Below are 20,119 nucleotides of genomic sequence, written 5' to 3' on the forward strand. Positions count from 1 at the left end.
ACTCGAGAGCAGCCCCATCTTGCCACAACTAGAGTAAAAACCTGTGCAGCAACAAATACCCAGCATAGCCAAAAATACACAAAATTTTAAAAATAAAGGCTTCATGGTTATAGAGCTACTAAGTATAATATGCAGTATTGGAACTTGAGTCTTTGACACTAAGGCATACTCTTGACCACTGTAATATATTCACTTTCTATTTTAAAATTGTTTGCTGCATCTTGTTGACCAGAGGCTCTCTTGGAATCATAAAACAGAGAGGAAAAAAAGATAGAGACTGGAAAATTCTATTGATCCTATACACTAGTACTTCCATTTTCACTGGATGTAGGTGACAGCAAGTTTTTTGTCCAATGTGAGTTATATTACCACACCTTACTTGGCTCTTTGGCAAACTGTGTTTTCTCTTTCAAATCATTAAGTTAAAGAGTTTAATTAGGGCCACTGGTAACTTAAAAGGCAGAGACTGTATCTTCCAAAAATGTTCTCTCCTAGGGAAAATGGATACACACAAATGAATATATATAATCTTTACTGCTTTTTATGATTACTGTACCATTAGCATTAAGATTGCTATATTGATTAGCATTAAGTATGGGGAGATATTGGTCAAAGGGTAAAATTTTTAGTTATAAAATGAATAATTTGTGGAATCTGATGTACAACATGGTAACTATAGTTAACAATATAATGTAACTTGAAATTTGTTAAGAGTAAATCTTAAGTGTTCTTACCATACTCATTAAAAAATTGTAACTAGATGAGGTGGTGGATGTGTTAACTATATTGTGTTGATCATCTCACAATATGTATATTAAATCATGTTGTACTCCTTTTAAATTCATATAATTTTATCAATTATACTTCCCTAAAGCTAGAAAAAATGAAGCACTAAGTGCCTACTGTGCTAGTCACTGATAATCAAAACAGGCATGGTCTCTGCCTTCTTGCAGCTTTTTTAGTCACTTCTTAGTGGGAGAAGCAGGCATTATGCTTAAGCACTATAAAATTATAAAATTTTAAATTGTGCTAGGTTCAACAAAGGAAAATAAAAGGTTCTCTGAGGGAGCATAACAAAGGTTCCTGATTTTAACTAGGGTCGAAGAGAAGACCTCTATTAGGAAATTACATTTAAACTGAGACCTAAAGATCAGTAGAAATAAGCAAAGGGAAGGAAAGGAAAAAAAAAACTTTCCTGGTAGAGGAGCAGCCTGCTTGGAGAGCTTCATTGATGACCACACAGCAGCGTAACAGAATATCCAGAGCAGGGGAAAGCTTGAGAACTTGGATACTATGCAAAAGATTTGGTGTTTTATTTCAAGAGTAGTAAGATGCTCCTGAGGAGCTGTGAGCTGGAGAATCTTCTGATCCAATTAAAATTTTAAGAACATCTCTCTGGCTACTGTGAACAGTAGATCCAAGGAAGGTTCAGTTCAGTTGCTCAGTTGTGTCCGGCTCTTTGTGACCCCATGGACTGCAGTACACCAGGCCTCCCTGTCCATCACCAACTCCCGGAGTTTACTCAAACTCATGTCCATTGAGTCCATTGAGTCTCCTCCTGCCTTCAATCTTTCCCAGCATCAGGGTCTTTTCAGATGAGTCAGGTCTTCGCATCAGGTGGCCAAAGTATTGGAGTTTCATCTTCAACATCAGTCCTTCCAATGAATATTCAGGACTGATTTCCTTTAGGATAGACTGGTTGGAGAAGGGAGTGGCAAACCACTTCAGTATTCTTGCCTTGAGAACCCCCTCAACAGTATGAAAAGGAGAGTTCTGCTGGCTAATGAAGAGGTCTTAGGAAAACTGTGGGATTTATTGTTAAAGGGAAAACTATTTCAGCTTTTAAAAGCTAGTTTTTGAAAACCAGAATGTCAGTTAATTCGTGAATGGGGGAAAATGTTTGATAAATCAGTACATCTGAAAAACCCACTAGATCAGTGCTTCTCAAACTTTAATGTACATTCATATCACCCTGGCATTTTGTTAAAATGCAGTTCTGATTCAGTAGGTCTGGAGTGGGAACATTTCTAACAAGCTCCCATGTGATGTCCATGCTCTTGGTCTTTGGCTCACACTTTCAGTAGCAAGTGACTGGGCTACTATGTATGTTCTAAATTCTATATTCTAATTGTCTAATACCTATCAGCATTCTTAGTTGTTTGGACAATTTTCAATTTTGAGTATTTAAAAACTGGAGGTTTTAAAAGATGAATTAAAGTATTGACATAGGTCAAATATAGCTTTTCATCTCTTCTATAAATACCCTATATATACTTACTTCCTATATACTTATTTAACCTGTCTTTCTGCTGCTTGGCCTCAGGTTTCAGTTAAACTTCAGAAAGGACTATATGCAATTAATGTGTACAGAAATAGTATGTGATTCTTTACGTCTAGTATTTAATGGGAGATGTATATCACTGACTTACTCTGATGCCAGAATTTTATCTGCCTTATTGATTTAATAAGATAGGAACACAGGAACCCTTAGAGGGTAGTTTGTTTTCAAAGGATGTATGACAGGGTTCTAACTTATAGTTGACTCTTATTCATTATCCTAGTCATTACTGTTTTGTTTGAGTACAATCTTAAATGCAGAAAAATTCAGACTCTCTATTCCCTGGCTAAAGGTTTTGTATTTTTGATATCCCAATCATTTTATAAAGATCCCAGGTGATAAATAAAACCTGATCATTTTTCTTTTTCTTTTTTTGGGCGGGGGGGGGGAGTGAAGAGGGGGATATTATCCTTTATTAGGAATGCAACGTCTCTTTGTGGCATGCCTCATGATCTTGAGAAACAGATTGATTAAGTAAAGGGAAACTTTAGAAATTATGCTTTCTGATTGAGATTATGCTTGTTGGGACAAATTTCACATTGCTCCCTCATTGTTAAGAACTAAGCAATAACATTCAATTTAAAAAGATATCTGAATTATATTTTTAGATTTCACAAAACAAAGTAAAACCAAACAGTGGTAGCTCCTGTAGATTTTTCTCTACTGGGGAAGTGACCAGAATGCTACAGTCGCGTTTGTTAAGAAAGAAAACTATAATTGTTATTAACACCTCAAAAAAAAAAAAAAAAAAAAATGCGACACGCCTCTCCACTAGTAGAGTCCAGCTAGGTGAGTTTTACATAGTCCTCCAGTAAACCAGGTAACGTTATGTCGTTTTTGGGTTTGGTTTGAACCCCCTTCTTGGGATTAAAGATAGCTGTTAAAATGTTTAACAGACTTTAGTTCGGCTTGTAGACTTGCAGGAAGGCCAGCTTCATCACCCTGTAGTTGGCTTTCCAGCTAAGGTGGGTTTCGGATGTGCAGCTTCTGCCAAGGAGCTCTGGCTGTAAACTCTGGAAGGAAACCAAAGGAAAGAAGTTCCCGGCGCTAGTGCTTGTCCCGCTCAGAGTCCGGCGCTGGCGCATTTTTCGTGCAGTTATTGGCTGGGACTCTGCGTGCCGCTGTCGGCCAATGGAGACGCTGGAGATCTGGCCCCGGCCCGTCCCCTCTCGGCGCCGCGGGATGAGGCCGAGACTGAACAGCCGGCGAGCAAATCAGCGGCATCCAGAAAGCCATGTCCGACTCGGAGCCCAGCGCCCGAGCGCTAACCCGCTGAAAGTTTCTCGGGAAAGAAGCTGGGACGATCTGGACCCTGCTAAGAGGAACTGTCTTTGAGTGAGATGGTCCCAGAGGCCTGGAGGGGCGGACTGGTAAGCACCGGGAGAGTGGTGGGAGTTTTGCTGCTTCTGGGTGCCTTGCACAAGGCTTCCGCCGCCGTCATTCGCTATGAGATCCTGGAGGAAAGAGAGAAAGGTTTCGTGGTGGGCAACGTGGTCAGGGACCTTGACTTGGATCTCGGCAGCCTGTCAGCCCGCAGGCTCCAGGTGGTGTCCGGAGCTAGCCGAAGATTCTTTGAGGTGAACTGGGAGACCGGAGAGATGTTCGTGAACGACCGCCTGGATAGAGAGGAGCTGTGTGGGACCCTGCCCTCCTGTACCATAACTCTGGAGTTGGTAGTGGAGAGGCCGCTAGAGCTGTTCAGCGCGGAAGTGGTGATCCAAGACATCAACGACAACAATCCCTTTTTTCCTACTCGGGAAATGAAATTGGAGATTAGCGAGGCCGTGGCGCCGGGAACGCGCTTTCCGCTCGAGAGCGCGCATGATCCCGATGTGGGAAGCAACTCTTTACAAACCTACGAGCTGAGCCGAAACGAGTACTTTGCGCTTCGAGTGCAGACGCGGGAAGACAGCACTAAGTACGCGGAGCTGGTCCTGGAGCGTGCCCTGGACCGGGAGCGAGAACCGGATCTCCAGCTGCTGCTGACGGCGTTGGACGGAGGAACTCCGGCTCGCTCCGCCAGCCTTCCTATTCGAATCGTTGTGCTGGACGCGAATGACAATACGCCCACTTTCAACCAGTCCTTATACAGGGCGCGTGTCCTGGAGGATGCACCCCCCGGCACTCTCGTGGTGCAAGTCCGTGCAACGGATCTGGATGAAGGCCCCAACGGCGAAATCATTTATTCCTTCGGCAGCCACAACCGCGCTGGCGTGCGGGAACTTTTCTCCTTGGACCTTGTTACCGGGGTGCTGACAGTCAAGGGTCGACTGGACTTCGAAGACGCCAAGCTCCATGAGATTTATATACAGGCCAAAGACAAGGGCGCCAATCCCGAAGGAGCACACTGTAAAGTTTTGGTAGAGGTTGTGGACGTGAATGACAACGCCCCGGAGATCACAGTTACCTCCGTGTACAGCCCAGTCCCCGAGGACGCTCCTCTCGGAACTGTCATTGCTTTGCTCAGTGTGACCGATCTGGATGCTGGGGAGAACGGGCTGGTGACGTGCGAGATTCCGCCAGGTCTCCCTTTTAGCCTTACATCTTCTCTCAAGAATTACTTCACTTTGAAAACCAGCGCAGCCCTGGATCGGGAGACCGTGCCAGAATACAACCTCAGCATCACGGCTCGAGATGCGGGAACCCCTTCCCTCTCAGCCCTCACGACAGTGCGGGTGCAAGTGTCTGACATCAACGACAACCCTCCACAATCTTCCCAGTCCTCCTACAATGTTTACGTTGAGGAAAATAATCTGCCTGGTGTTCCAATACTAAACCTAAGCGTCTGGGACCCCGACGCCCCACAGAATGCTCGCCTTTCCTTCTTTCTCTTAGAGCAAGGAGCTGAAATAGGCCTAGTGGGTCGCTATTTTACGATAAATCGTGACAGTGGCGTCGTGTCATCCTTAGTGCCCCTGGACCATGAGGATCGGCGTGAGTTCGAGTTAACAGCTCACATCAGCGATGGGGGCACTCCTGTCCTGGCTACCAACATCAGTGTGAATGTATTTGTCACTGATCGCAATGACAATGCCCCCCAGGTCCTATACCCCCGGCCTGGCCAGAGCTCGGTGGAGATGCTGCCTCGAAGTACTGCTGCTGGCTACCTGGTCACACGGGTGGTGGGCTGGGACCCAGATGCAGGGCACAACGCCTGGCTCTCCTACAGCCTCTTGGGAGCCCCCAACCAGAGCCTTTTTGCTGTGGGACTTCACACGGGTCAAATCACCACTGCCCGCCCAGTCCAGGATACAGATTCGCCCAGGCAGACCCTCACGGTATTGATCAGAGACAATGGGGAGCCATCGCTGTCCACTACTGCGACCCTGACTGTGTCAGTGACTGAGGAATCTCCTGAAGCCCTGGCTGAGTTCCCCGCTGGCTCTGCCCCCAGGGAGCAGAATAAAAATCTCACCTTTTATCTACTTCTCTCGCTAATCCTGGTCTCCGTGGGGTTCGTAGTCACAGTGTTAGGAGTGGTCATATTCAAAGTTTACAAATGGAAGCAGTCCAGGGACCTGTACCGAGCCCCGGTGAGCTCCCTGTACCGAACACCAGGGCCCTCTCTGCACGCGGACGCTGTGAGGGGCGGCCTGATGGCCCCACACCTTTACCATCAGGTGTACCTCACCACGGACTCGAGACGCAGTGACCCACTGCTGAGGAAACCTGGGGCCGCCAGCCCGCTGGCCAGCCGCCAGAACACTCTGCGGAGCCTCGATCCAGTGTTCTATAGGCAAGTGTTGGGTGCAGAGAGCTCCCCTCCTGGACAGGTAAGGGTTAGCAAGGCACCCTGGAATGATGATGTTTTCTGATTCCTGCATCGCTTTTAGGAACGTATGTAGCCATCTTCATTTTCAGTGATCAAGATGTTTTCCTAATGTTGCATCCACATTTTTACTTGGCTTTTCCCAGATCAAACGTCGTGCCTTTGGGGGAGGGAGATGGCCCAGCTAGAGTGTGGTTTGTGGTCCCACACAGTGTGGAGTTAATTCACTCATCTGTGGACACAGTTCACACACTCAGCATTCACTTGGCATAGCAACTAACCAATCCTGCTAAAGGGCCATTAAGCTTTAACTCACCATCTCAGCACTCAGAGCTTAGCTTGGTATCATTTGCATTGAGCACAAGTTAATGGAAACCTCTAGCCAGTGGCAGCTGCTAGGAGTATGAAAACTACCTCATCTGTCCATCTTTCAAATGATTGCCACATCTGCATTAAAACAAATGGTTTGCTGATAATTTTCCTTTGACTACACAGATCCTCTTCCTCATTCTCAGATGGCTTTCTATGAAAGAGATAAAATTCTAGAGTCCTTTAAATTTTATTTCAAGGACACTACAGGAAATTATGTGGACATTACTTACATGTGCATTATAGAAAATTTGGAAAATATGGAAAAATATAAGAAAAAATTAAAACAAATTTTATTCCCAAACCCAAAGGTAACCACCATTCATTATAAAAGTAAAAGTAATATTTATTTTGAAAATAAATTCAGAAGGACATAAAGTACAAAATGAAGTTCTTTTTGCCCTAAGTATTAATTCCTATCCTTTCACCATTATTATGATTATTTTTTTTTTTTTGGTATAAATGTAGTGTGATAGGCAAATTCATACCCTGAGAAAAAAGATAAAGCTGTCATTTATTCAGGATAGTGTCCAGGCCTTTGTTTTGGAGTGCAACTTAAACATACTTCCATTTGTGGGAGAACAACTATAACTTTGTTACTAATAAGTGTATTATTGCTGTCAACCTTTGGGTCTGGCAGTTAGACATAGGAAGCTCCACCACTTAGCATCCATGAGTCCATGGCCAAGTTAATCTATTTTCTAGACCCGTTTTTAGTATGTGGAAAAGAAGTAGCAAGAGTTTTATAAGATGAGTGCATGATACAATATATGCGCAGTGTTTGTTGTGTCATAGTTCCAAAAAATTCTTCAGCTACTAACCTGGAGATAGTTCAAGATGACAAAGCAGAGGCATATATGGAAAGGCTAAGGAAGGGTGAAAGCCAGAGAGAAGCAGCTGCTGCTTTTCTGGTCAGACTGGAAAACAACTGGCATTTTCCTTTGAATGATGTTCTCAAACGTGGTTGTACACCAGAATTACCTAGGGACCTTTTAAAAATCCTGAAGCCCAGGCCACATCCCAGATGGATCAAAGCAGTCTCTTGAGATGGGACACAGGCATTGGTATGTTTTGAAGGTCCTCAAGTGATTCCAGTGTGAAGACAAATTTGAAAGGCATTGCCCTAAGACATGCCTGTCCATCAATTAGCATGTTTTTGAAACGAAGTGTTAGTTTGGAGTTCACAGAACCAGCAGCCAGCCTTGTTTTGCCAGACTGAACTTTAAAAAATTCTATAATGTTATTTCTCAACCTTAAAATATTATGTAGAATAGCTCTAGGAAAGCACTGTAAGGGAAGATGTGAGATATTTCAGTCATCTAAGGAGAAAAATCTTCCTCAACCACCACCACCTGGGCAACTATTTCTTTAAAAATTTAGAGCTTGGCAATGAGTATGGTGTTTCTTTTAGGGGTGAAAACATTTTTCTATAATTATACTGTGGTGTTTGCATCATTTTAGTATATCTGAATATACTAAAAACTGTTGAATTGTACATTTTAAAGGGGTGAATTGTATGGTGTAATGGATAAATTATGTAGCTCAATACAACTGTTTTAAAAATCTAGAGATGGGAGAATCACATACTTGGCATTAAAAAGGTCAAGTCTAAAAAAAAAAAAAAAGTCAAGTCTAGGATATATAGGATTTGGGCTTTATATAGGATCCTCCAGTTCAAGTATTAATAATATAGATATGTTTGTTTTGGTGTCAACTTGCAAATAAAAGGGATTGAGATCTAGAAGAGGTCTAGTTCTTGGTTATTAAAGCCAGCAAAAAGGGTCAGTTGATGGCTACAGGGATGACAGACTGTTAGGAAAATGATTTAAGATGTTACAGAAAGAGGTTTTTATTTCTTTCTAGACAGACCAGAGGTGAAAGTGGGGAGACCCTACTACTGCACTTTATAGACTTTACACAAGTCTCCTAACATTTCTGAGCTTGTGTTCTCAAATAGAAACTCTTCCAAAATTGTGTGAGAATGAAAAGTAATGTATATAAAATGTATACTCAATATAAAATACTCATAAAGTACAAGCATTCAATAGATACTTATTGAACTAACAAGTGATAATAGCACTAATTCACCATGTATTGGTGAATGTACCAGACACTTTAAAAGATGAAAAGGCGCAGTCCCTGCTCCTATGGCACATGGAGTACCATAGGAGACAGACATGCACACACACCCACAAAAATGATAAGGGAGATCTGTATAATACAAAGCAATGGAAAAGAAACACCCCAGTCAGCCTGGGGAAATCAGGAAGAATTCATACAGTTGATGATGCTTGATCTGAGAATGAAAGTTGAGTAGTAGTTTGTCAGATAATAAAGGGGAAAGGAGAGTAGAGAGGGACCCTTGCAGGAAATTTCATGCAGAGGGATAAAGATTTTTTTATTATTGCTGAACCTTAAAGTGTATATTTGTAAAACAACTTTTGCAGGAGATAAAGTGAAACAAGTAGGCAGGAGTTAAATCTTGAGTTACCTTTAGGCTATGCCAAGGATTTTTTATTTTATTCTATATCCAGGATAGTCATTGCAGGATTTTGAACTGATATAAATATAATGTCAGAGTTTTTGTTTGTTTTGGAGTGATTATTCTGGTAGCCATAAATGAAATGTGTGTGTGTGTGCGCTTAGTCACTCAGTCATGTTTGACTCTTTGCAACCCCAAGGACTGTAGTCCCCTAGGCTCCTCTGTCCATGGAATTGTCCAGGCAAGAATGGTGAAGTGAGTTGCCATAATGGATTGGGGATACTGGGACTGGAGACTAAAGAAGATTTTGCATGCATACTCAGTCGTGTCTGACTCTTTGCCACCCCATGGACTGTAGTCCACCAGGCTCCTCTGTCCATGGGATTTTCCAAGTAAGAATACTGGAGTGAGTTGCCATTTCCTCTTCCAGGGGATATTCCTGGCCCAGGGATTGAACCCATGTCTCCTGCATTTGCAGGCATATTCTTTACCACTGAGCCACCTGGGGAAGCCCCGTAATGTAACATGGGGCTTTTGTATTACATGGGGTTATTATATTACATTTAGAACATTTAGAAGGCTGTTAGAGTATTTGAGAAGATTGAGAACCAGCACAGTGACAAATATAGACTGAAGGATATAACTGTAGTGAAATTATCAGCACTTATTCATTGACATGATAAAGGGAAGATGGAAGAGGAATGAGTCAAGAATGATCCTCCTTATCCCTCCCCGCTGGCAGCTTGGGGGGAAGATGGTGTCATTCTACTGAGATAGTGAATCCTGGCATAAACACCTTATAAGTCAGACTGATTTACACCTGTCATTCACATGGGAGAAGGTTTAGGTGTTTGGGGCTGAAAGAACACAGAAAGCAGATACCTCCCTTTGAGACCAAAATGTTGGTTGCTGGCCTCACCATCAAAAGGGTATTCTTGAAGATCAAGGGCTTGGGAAAACACCTGGGAGGATAACCTCTGGTTTTGCTACTGGTTTTGGAAATCCCATGGTCAGAGGAGCCTGGCAGGCCATGGGGTCGCCAAGAGTCAGATATGACTTAACAACTAAACACTACCACCAACAATAATTGGCAGCCTAGGTGAGGATTCAGGTGAATTAAAAAAAAAAAAAACTCACATGCAAATCAAGATAGATTTTTCTCTTTGTGTTCTGGTGTGTTTGTGACTCCAGTTACAGTTTGCAGGTAACTACAGTGTGAATTGAACAATCTTTCTGCATTTGTGCAAGGTGGTAGCCAGGCTCCAGGGAGGGTGAGATCAAGTCTCCCTTGCCAAAAGGCCCCCTAGGGCTCGGTGAAAAACTTGCTCTTTTGAAACAGTCACAGTTGGTAATTAACAACATATCAAGCATACCATGGTGTCAAATAAAGGAGATTTGTAGGCACTGGTGCTGTCGGTAGCTGATCTCAATCATTCAAGAAAGCTATTAAATCTGTGAACATTAGCATTCTGCCAGGTAATGAGATCTGGTTCTTAGCGTCTCCCAGACAAGCTGATTCTTTACTGATTTGGAACATCTCCCTCTCCTGGCTTCTCCCCCTCTCCTTCATTCCTTCCATACTGTCCTTGAAATCAATGAATGGCAATTTAGTATATCACCAGTGAGTATCTGAGTAAAAGAGGTTTGGTTTCTGCTGCGCCTTCTGTTACAACAGAAATGTGTACTGCATAAATTTAATAGGCTGCATTAATGTGTAAGCCTTTTCTGCAAAGAGATGGATATGTTTCTGAATAATCTGCAGAGGGGCAGGGTTTTTGGTGTAAAGCAGTGCTTCTAATTAGCTGTTGCTCTAATACAATCAGAATGAGGCAGAAGCTATTCCTTTAGAATATTGGTGGATGACAACACTGGCTTGAACAAAGTGACCAGTCTCAAATGGCCACTCACTCTCTGGGCTGCAGGTTGCTAGGGCTCTCAGGCTGTCGCTGTTTTCCCCTCCGAAAAGGGGCGGGGTGAGGTGGGGTGGGGATTGGTGAATTAGAAAAAAAAAACAAAAACATATATGTTGTCTGCCTCTCTATAGAGGTAATAACCCATGGCGGGGGGTGGGGGGGGGGAATGCTGTTGAGCGGGAGGAAGGCAAAAAGATAGGTGGGTTTTTTTTTTTTTTTTTTTTTCCTTCTTCCAATACTGCGTCGCATTAACCCTGCTGCTATTGGGACGTTCTCTGCTTAGCCTATTGGCTGAGCCCAGGAGTCGCTGTCTGCCAATCGGGTGGAGGAAGGCAGACAAATCTACCCCGCCACCAGCAAAAAAACGGCGCGTAACCCTTGCGGCGCCGGCCCAGCCGCGCCAGAGCTGGCGTGGGGAAAGGGAGATAGGTGTCTCCAGCTGCTGTGGCTGTTTGGGGCGGGTCAGCTTCTGGGGCTTCTCAGGACCAGATAGAGAACTAGCGGGCAGCAGCAATGCTTGGCAAGGTGAGAGGCTGGGTAGACATCTGCCGGGGGGCTACTCTTTTGTTCCTTTTTTGCCACCTGGGTTACGTTGGTGGGCAGATCCGATACCCGGTCCCAGAGGAGTCACAGGAAGGGACTTTTGTGGGGAATGTCGCCCAAGATTTCCTGCTGGATACCGAGAGCTTGGCAGCTCGCAGGCTGCAGGTCGCTGGAGAGGTGAACCAAAGACACTTCCGCGTGGATTTGGACAGCGGTGCCCTGCTCATCAGGAATCCAATCGATCGAGAGGCGCTGTGTGGGCTCAGTGCCAGCTGTATTGTGCCCCTGGAGTTTGTAACAGAAGGGCCTTTGGAAATGTACCGAGCAGAGGTAGAAATTGTGGATGTGAATGATCACGCCCCCCGATTCCCTCGGCAGCAGCTGGACTTGGAAATTGGGGAGGCAGCTCCTCCAGGACAGCGTTTCCCCTTGGAAAAGGCTCAGGATGCAGATGTGGGGAGCAACTCCATCAGCAGCTATAGACTAAGCTCCAATGAACACTTTGCCCTGGATGTCAAGAAGCGCAGCGACGGCAGCCTGGTCCCAGAGCTGCTCCTGGAGAAACCTTTGGATCGGGAAAAGCAGTCAGACTACCGCCTAGTGCTGACTGCTGTGGATGGCGGGAACCCCCCGAGATCTGGCACGGCAGAGCTGCGGGTGTCAGTGCTGGACGTGAATGACAACGCCCCAGCCTTCCAGCAATCCAGCTATAGGATTAGCGTCTTGGAGAGCGCGCCAGCCGGCATGCTGCTCATCCAGCTCAATGCCTCTGACCCAGACCTGGGTCCCAGTGGTAACGTCACCTTTTCTTTCAGTGGTCACACCCCTGATCGTGTGAGAAGCCTCTTCAGCCTGCACCCCACTAATGGAAAGCTTACCCTTCAAGGACCCCTAGACTTTGAGAGCGAGAATTACTACGAATTTGACGTGCGGGCTCGAGATGGGGGCTCTCCAGCCATGGAGCAACATTGCAGCCTTCGGGTGGATCTCCTGGATGTGAATGACAATGCCCCCCACATCACAGTGACCTCAGAGCTGGGGACTCTCCCTGAGAGTGCGGAGCCTGGCACTGTGGTGGCACTCATCAGTGTGCAGGACCCTGACTCAGGTTCAAATGGGGACGTGAGCCTCCGTATTCCCGACCATTTGCCCTTCGCCCTCAAGTCCGCCTTCAGGAACCAGTTCTCCCTGGTGACTGCTGGGCCCTTGGACCGAGAGGCCAAATCCAGCTATGATATCATGGTCACTGCTTCTGACGCCGGGAGCCCTCCTCTGAGTACCCACAGGACCATTTTCCTTAACATTTCGGATGTGAATGATAATCCACCCTCTTTCTTCCAGAGGTCACATGAGGTGTTTGTTCCAGAGAACAATCGCCCAGGGGACCTGCTCTGCTCCCTTGCAGCCTCTGATCCCGACTCTGGCTTGAATGCACTTATCTCCTACTCTCTCCTCGAACCCAGAAATCGAGATGTGTCAGCATCCTCCTTCATTTCTCTGAACCCCCAGACAGGAGCTGTTCATGCTACTCGATCCTTTGACTATGAGCAAACACAGACACTGCAGTTTGAGGTGCAAGCCCGGGATCGGGGCAACCCGCCCCTTAGTAGCACTGTGACAGTTCGTCTGTTTGTGCTGGACCTCAATGACAATGCCCCAGCTGTACTCCGCCCTAGGGCTCGGCCTGGTTCCTTATGTCCCCAAGCACTGCCTCCATCAGTTGGTGCTGGCCACCTAGTCACAAAGGTGACCGCTGTGGACTTGGATTCAGGTTACAATGCTTGGGTTTCGTATCAGCTCCTGGAGGCCCCAGATCCTAGCCTGTTTGCAGTCTCCCGCTATGCCGGGGAGGTGCGGACAGCTGTTCCCATCCCAGCTGATCTCCCACCGCAGAAGCTGGTCATTGTGGTAAAGGACAGTGGTAGCCCACCACTCTCTACCTCCGTCACTCTCCTGGTGTCCTTGGAAGAAGACACTCATCCAGTTGTCCCTGATCTTCGAGAGTCTTCAGCTCCAAGGGAAGGAGAATCCCGCTTGACCCTCTACTTGGCTGTATCTCTAGTGGCAATTTGCTTTGTTTCCTTTGGCTCATTCGTGGCCCTCATCTCAAAGTGCCTGCGTGGGGCTGCCTGTGGAATGACCTGCTTTCCTGCTGGCACCTGTGCCTGTCTCACCCGGTCTCGAAGGAGGGAGGGGCTTCCTCCTTCCAATGGGATCCTCCGAATCCAGCTAGGGTCAGATGATCCTATCAAGTTTGTTGATGTGGGCGGCCACTCTCATGGCTGTACACCCTTGGCTTCTGCACCCACTCGGAGTGATAGCTTCATGATGGTGAAGTCACCCAGTGCACCTATGGCAGGGGAACCCGTTCGCCCAAGCTGCCCACCCTCTGATCTTCTCTATGGGCTAGAGGTGAGACCTTTGCAGGCTCAGCCAATGCTTGAGGGTTATTCTGGTGCAGGCATGTGGCTGGGCCATGTCCCAGAGAATATATTGGTCCCTCTGTAAGAGCCTGTAGTGATGTTGCCACTTCTGTGAGTGGTAACTGTGTGGTAGATGATGTGCTTTAGAAGCGTTTTGTTAACTAACCAGGGAGTTTCCACGGATTACTACTTGGGGTGGATTATGCCCTTATCTGAGAGTAAGAAATGAAAGTGAGTGATCTAGAGATGGGGTGTTGTGGAAATATGCTGCTGGAATGTGGAGCACATGGAAGGCTCTCGTGCATGAGGTACACCTAAACCCAGGTAGTGACTTTCTCTCCTCTTCCTGAATGAGGGGCCAGGGTCTTGGAATACCTTAATTCTAGGTTACCATTCCCCAGTGGACTGAGGGGAAACTTGTATATTTGCTCCACAGTGTCACCTACTCCTTCACCCACTGTGAAAGGGACTCTCTGCTTGAAATGTTGTTGTTTGGTGTTCAGTCGCTAAGTTCATCTGACTCTTTGCAACCCAGACTGTAGCCCACCAGGCTCCTCTGTCCATGGGATTTCCCAGGCAAGAATACTGGAGTGGGTTGCCTTCTCCAGGGGATCTTTCCAACCCAGGAATCGAACCCATGTCTCCTGCATTGGCAGGTGGATTCTTTACCCCTGAGCTAGCAGGGAAGCCCCTCTTGAAACATAAGAGGAAAGAGCCAAGGGATTAGAGAGGCAACAAGGTGGAAGCAGGGGTATTTTTGTCCCAGGTCTTCAGGTCTCCCAATCAAGTCCCCATTGGGCTCAGAGCTAGATATAGTCGACTGGGGCAGAGGAACATTACCTCTTTGGTGAGGGGGAAGGCAGTAAGTGAAATCACTAAGTATCAAGACCTGTCTTGCTGCTGAGGAATTCATAGAGGCGGCCAATCTGGGAGTCTTTAAGTAGAGTTCTTCTGAATTGATGAAACCATAAAGCTTAGAGGCCATGCCTAGATTCTAGTCACCTTCCTTGGGTAACCTGAATCAGTCCTAGAAGTGTTCTCATCCCTCACCACAAGCTGTGATGCCCATTCCATAGCTCATGTGGATTCTCAGAAAAAGTGAATCCTTACAGCCATCGATGACATTGAGATTCCTCAAAGTACCGCTGGAGAGTCCAAGCAAGACAATGAAGGGTCCTAACAAATCTTTTCTTTCATTCTGGCAGTGTTTGGCAGGATGGAGTAGGGAGGGGGTAACACGTGGGTTCTGCTTCCTGGAGAAGGACAAAATTTTGATGGTTCAAGTGAAATAGTGGGAGTTTCTGAAGTTACACAGGAAGTTGTTGGGACAGAACCCTGAGAAGTTTTGTACAACTTTGACTTCCCTGTTGAGCGCCATCTGAGCTGTCAAACTTTGCTGCCAAGGGAACTGAATCAACCTGCAGCACAAAATGAGTGGGGAGGTAGGAGGCTTCTGTGACACGGATTTGCAGCGCCGGTTCCTAAGGTTTCCAGGACTGAGGAGACTTTATAATTGGTTGAGAGCAGACAGACTTTTGGGCCAATCAGACTTAGAGCCGAGGTGGGGGATCTGATCTTCTTGCCCGCCTCTCCTCCCCCAGCTCCCCAGCTCCTCTCAGATTCAATTCCCCTCCCCCCCAACCCACCCCCGCCATTTGGTGACTAAGAAGAACTGCTGCAGGCAGACAAGCCTCGGAGCAGTTTTTAAGAGGCTGGAAGGAGACATAAGAGATTTCAGCGGCTACATTCCAAGCCCTGGGTCTACCTTGGCGACAGGACAGCACAGTCAGTGTCCAGGAAGGGACTTCTGGGTCATGGGGCACAAGACACCCCCACAGCTCGCTGGGAAATGGCAAGTGCTGTGCATGTTGTCCTTGTGCTGCTGGGGCTGGGTGTCTGGGCAGCTTCGTTACTCTGTGGTGGAGGAGTCCGAGCCGGGGACGCTGGTGGGGAACGTTGCTCAGGATCTAGGCTTAAAGGTGACAGATCTGTTGAGCCGCCGGCTGCGGTTGGGCACTGAGGAGAATGGGCAGTATTTTTCCCTGAGCTTGATGAGTGGTGCTCTGGCAGTGAATCAGAAAATTGACCGAGAGAGCCTGTGTGCAGCCAGCACCAGCTGCCTGCTGCCAGTACAGGTGGTGACCGAACACCCCCTGGAACTAATTCGTGTAGAGGTAGAAATCCTGGATCTCAATGACAACTCTCCGAGCTTTGCCACCCCTGAGCGAGAGATACGCATCTCAGAGTCAGCTGCGCTGGGGGCACAGTTCCCACTGGATAGTGCCCAGGATCCCGATGTGGGCACCAATACTGTGAGCTTCTATACTCTAAGCCCTAGCAGCCACTTTTCTCTGAATGTGAAGACCCTAAAAGATGGGAAGCTGTTCCCAGAACTGGTGCTGGAGCAGCAGCTAGACCGTGAAACCCAGGCAAGACATCAGCTGGTGCTCACTGCTGTGGATGGGGGCATCCCAGCCCGCTCAGGGACCACCCTTATCTCAGTCACTGTGCTGGATATCAACGATAATGCTCCAGCCTTCCAGTCCTCAGTTCTACGTGTGGGACTCCCAGAGAATGCACCCGTGGGTACATTGCTGCTCCGCCTCAATGCCACTGACCCAGACGAGGGCACTAATGGCCAACTAGACTATTCTTTTGGAGACCATACATCTGAGGCAGTGCGGAACCTCTTTGGCCTAGACCCTAGCAGTGGAGCAATCCATGTGTTGGGTCCCATTGACTTCGAGGAGTCAAGTTTTTATGAAATTCATGCAAGAGCCCGTGACCAGGGACAGCCAGCCATGGAAGGCCACTGTGTGATTCAAGTGGACGTGGGGGATGCCAATGACAATGCCCCAGAGGTACTACTGGCCTCTTTGGTCAACCCTGTCCTGGAGAGCACACCAGTGGGCACAGTAGTGGGATTGTTTAATGTGCGGGACCGAGACTCAGGGAGAAATGGTGAAGTGAGCCTCGATCTCTCTCCAGACCTGCCATTTCAGATTAAGCCTTCTGAGAACCACTACTCACTCCTAACCAGCCAGCCTTTGGACCGTGAGGCCACATCCCACTATATCATTGAGCTGCTGGCCCATGATGAGGGCTCGCCTCCCTTGCACGCACATCTCACCATCAGGCTCAACATTTCAGATGTAAATGACAACGCACCCTACTTCACTCAGCAGCTCTACACGGCTTACATCCCAGAAAACCGGCCTCCAGGCTCCCTTCTCTGCACCGTGGCTGCCTCCGATCCAGACACTGGGGATAACGCCCGTCTTACCTACTCTATTGTAGCGAACCAGATTCAGGGCTCCCCAGCCGCCTCCTTTGTGTATGTCAACCCCGAGGATGGGCGGATCTTTGCCCAGCGTACTTTCGACTACGAACTGCTGCAGATGCTGCAGATTGTGGTGGGCGTTCGAGACTCTGGCTCTCCCCCGTTGCACGCCAACACCTCTCTCCACGTGTTTGTCCTGGACCAGAATGATAATGCCCCAACTGTGCTGCACCCTAGACCGGGTCGGGAATTCTCACTCCCCCAGCGTCTCCCTCGCTCTGCCCCTCCTGGCTCCTTGGTCACCAAGGTGACAGCCGTAGATGCTGATGCAGGCCACAATGCCTGGCTCTCCTATTCGCTGTTGCCACAGTCCACAGCCCCAGGGCTGTTCCTGGTGTCTGCACACACTGGTGAGGTGCGAACAGCCCGGGCCTTACTGGAGGATGACGCTGACACCCAGCAGGTGGTGGTCCTGGTGAGGGACAATGGTGACCCTTCACTCTCCTCCACAGCCACAGTGCTGCTGGTTCTGGAAGATGAGGACCCTGAGGAAATGCCCAAATCCAGGGACTTCCTCACACACCCTCCTGAGCGCTCAGACCTTACCCTTTACCTCATTGTGGCTCTTGCGGCCACCAGCCTCTTATCCTTAGTCACCTTCACCTTTCTGTCAGCTAAGTGCCTTCGGGGGGAGGGGGATGGGGGTGGGGGTCAGTGCTGCGGGCGCCAGGACTCGCCCTCCCGGGAGTTCTATAAGCAGTCCAGCCCCAACCTACAGGTGAGCTCAGACGGCACACTCAAGTACATGGAGGTGACGCTGCGGCCCACAGACTCGCACAGCCATTGCTACAGGACGTGCTTTTCACCAGCCTCCGACGGCAGTGACTTCACTTTTCTAAGGCCCCTCAGCGTTCAGCAGCCCTCAGCTTTAGCGCCGGAGCCCAACGCCTTCCGGTCCCGCTCTAACACGCTGCGGGAGCGGAGCCAGGTGAGGGGCTCCCGTGCTACCCCTGGGGGCGGAAATGGAGACGCCGCCCACCCACATCAGGGACTTTGAACTTGGCATCCGCTCCCTCCGGTGGGGCTTGACTCGAAAGTTGGGACTGTCTGGATAGATTGTGCAGAAGCAGAGGTGTGGCCAAGGCAGGGATGGGGCGCTGTGCCTGGGGAGGTGATGGCGAGTGTGGGTGACGGGGGAGAGAGGATAGGGCAGACAGAAAAGCATGGGGTCTGGCGATCACTCTGGCGTTTTCCACCAGATCCGGGTCCAGGTAAAGGCAGTCACAGATCTCCTTCTGCAGCCAGCCTCCTAGGCTCTGATGCAGGCACGCTCTGCTGGTCTTGAGGTTTTTTCTTAGGTTTCTTCCCACTCTCTTGACCGGTGACTTCACTGTGATTCACAACCCTCTTTATTCCCACATCAAACCAACGCGTCTGTGGTTGGCGCATGTGCCACGCACAGCGCACGGGCTCGCCACACCTCACCTGCGCATGCCCCTCGCACCTGGCCATCCTCGTCCTCATACACCGCCTTTAACTGCCAGCCGCTTGCAGCGGGCTGTCCCAGCAACTCACAACTTCCCTCCACCTTGCTGCCAGCCTCAGAGGTTTTAGCCTGAGGGAGATACAGGGTCTTGGCCGGCCCGCTTATCCCCGCCCCGGCCTGGACCGGTGGCCTCCTGGCGGGCCTCTTGGCCGCCCCAGTCACTAGTGCTGCAGCCACTGCGGGTGCTCTAGGTGTGGGGCTCGCGGGACTCTGTGACCCATGGGCTGGTGGGCTGGTCTGGGCCCAGACCCTGAGCAGAGGTTGGTGGGGGCCTTCAGCCCAGAAGCCTCACTCAGGAAGGCCAAACTGCCCTGTGGCTTAAGGGGTGGTGGGGCTGGCCTGGGACAAGTGAACAGGCCTCTGTAGGACAGGCCGCCTTGGCCCTCTGTGGCGCCACTGACCTGTCCTATGGCTGGAAGTGGGAACCTGGAGCACCTGGGTTCTGGCCACTAGGACACAGGCTTTTGGCTCCACCGTGCCCACGGTGGGCCCAGCGGTCTACCGTCAGGGCTTTGTGTGTTCAGTTGCTTCAGCTGTGTCCGATTCTTTGCCACCCTGTGGACTGTGGCCCACCAGGCTCCTCTGACTATGTGACTTTTCCAGGCGAGAATACTGGAGTGGGTTGCCATTTCCTTCTCCACATCAGGGACTTTGGAGGTGACCAAAGCTTCCCTTATAGTTCAGTTGGTAAAGAATCTGCCTGCAATGCAGGAGACCCAGGTTCAATTCCTGTGTCGGGAAGATCCCCTGGAGAAGGAAATGGCAATCCACTCCAGTATTCTTGCCTGGAAAATCCCAGACAGAGGAGCCTGGCGGGCTCCAGTCCATGGGGTCGCAAGAGTTAGACACGACTTAGCGACTAAACCACCATAAACCGCAACCAAAGTATCTAAGACTCTGGCAAGCCCTTCTTTCCCCTGCTGTTGGAAAACCATGACCTCTGCCAGAAACCAGCAGGGTGCTTTCATATTTGGGGAAACGTTTGTTGTAAAATAACGTTAAGTTTCTATAACTCCAGGAGCTTTTAGTCAAAATATGTCTGTACTCCACCCTGCCCCTACCGAATCATTTATATTTTGGAGCAACACCACCATGGGATTCTGATAGCTGATTGAGAGAACCTTACTACGGATTTCCTCTAAAACCCAAAGCGTCTCCTTTGCTCTTCCCCACACTTATGTTGGGTAGGTACTAGCATTCCTCACTCTCCCTTATAACTGAGTTTCACAGAGGTCAAGTGACTTGCTCAAGTTCACATGGTAAGTGATAGACAAAGATCTAATCTAGATTTGTTTAACTCCAGAATCTGTGCTTTCAGTCACTTGGTGCTTCTAAAGGTGGAGAAGAGGAGGGACGATTTACATCTGCTGGGATGAGGCAAAGGTGGACATTCTTTCCCCTTTTAGGGCGTTGCTCATGGAGAAAAGCCTACTGGGGCTCCTTATCCCTGAGCAGC

The 20,119-nt window shown here is 48.4% G+C and overlaps 2 protein-coding genes across 24 annotated transcripts in view; both read left to right on the top strand.

Moving 5' to 3' along the window:
• LOC133062488 (protocadherin gamma-C5) overlaps nt 1-20,119 on the top strand; it is a 178,017-nt gene that overhangs the window by 142,041 nt on the left and 15,857 nt on the right. The window contains exons 1-2 of one of the 23 annotated variants that reach the window (XM_061151554.1): nt 17,570-17,580; nt 17,896-18,105. The exons of 18 other annotated variants lie outside the window; for them this stretch is intronic. In XM_061151554.1, the coding sequence (XP_061007537.1) occupies nt 17,923-18,105 (183 nt within the window). In that variant the 5' untranslated portion in view covers nt 17,570-17,580; nt 17,896-17,922. Of the gene's footprint in view, nt 1-3,498; nt 6,112-15,498; nt 18,106-20,119 lie in introns of those variants that run through there. 4 more of the 23 variants (XM_061151533.1, XM_061151555.1, XM_061151532.1 and 1 more) reach the window with 4 other exon arrangements.
• PCDHGC4 (protocadherin gamma subfamily C, 4) lies at nt 11,138-13,993 on the top strand. The gene is given in 2 exon segments (XM_061151557.1): nt 11,138-13,904; nt 13,907-13,993. Coding segments are annotated over 2 exon segments (2,598 nt in total). The 5' UTR covers nt 11,138-11,384; the 3' UTR covers nt 13,985-13,993.

This window comes from Dama dama, chromosome 9 (assembly GCF_033118175.1).
Source record: "Dama dama isolate Ldn47 chromosome 9, ASM3311817v1, whole genome shotgun sequence".
NCBI classification, from domain to species: Eukaryota; Metazoa; Chordata; class Mammalia; order Artiodactyla; family Cervidae; genus Dama; species Dama dama.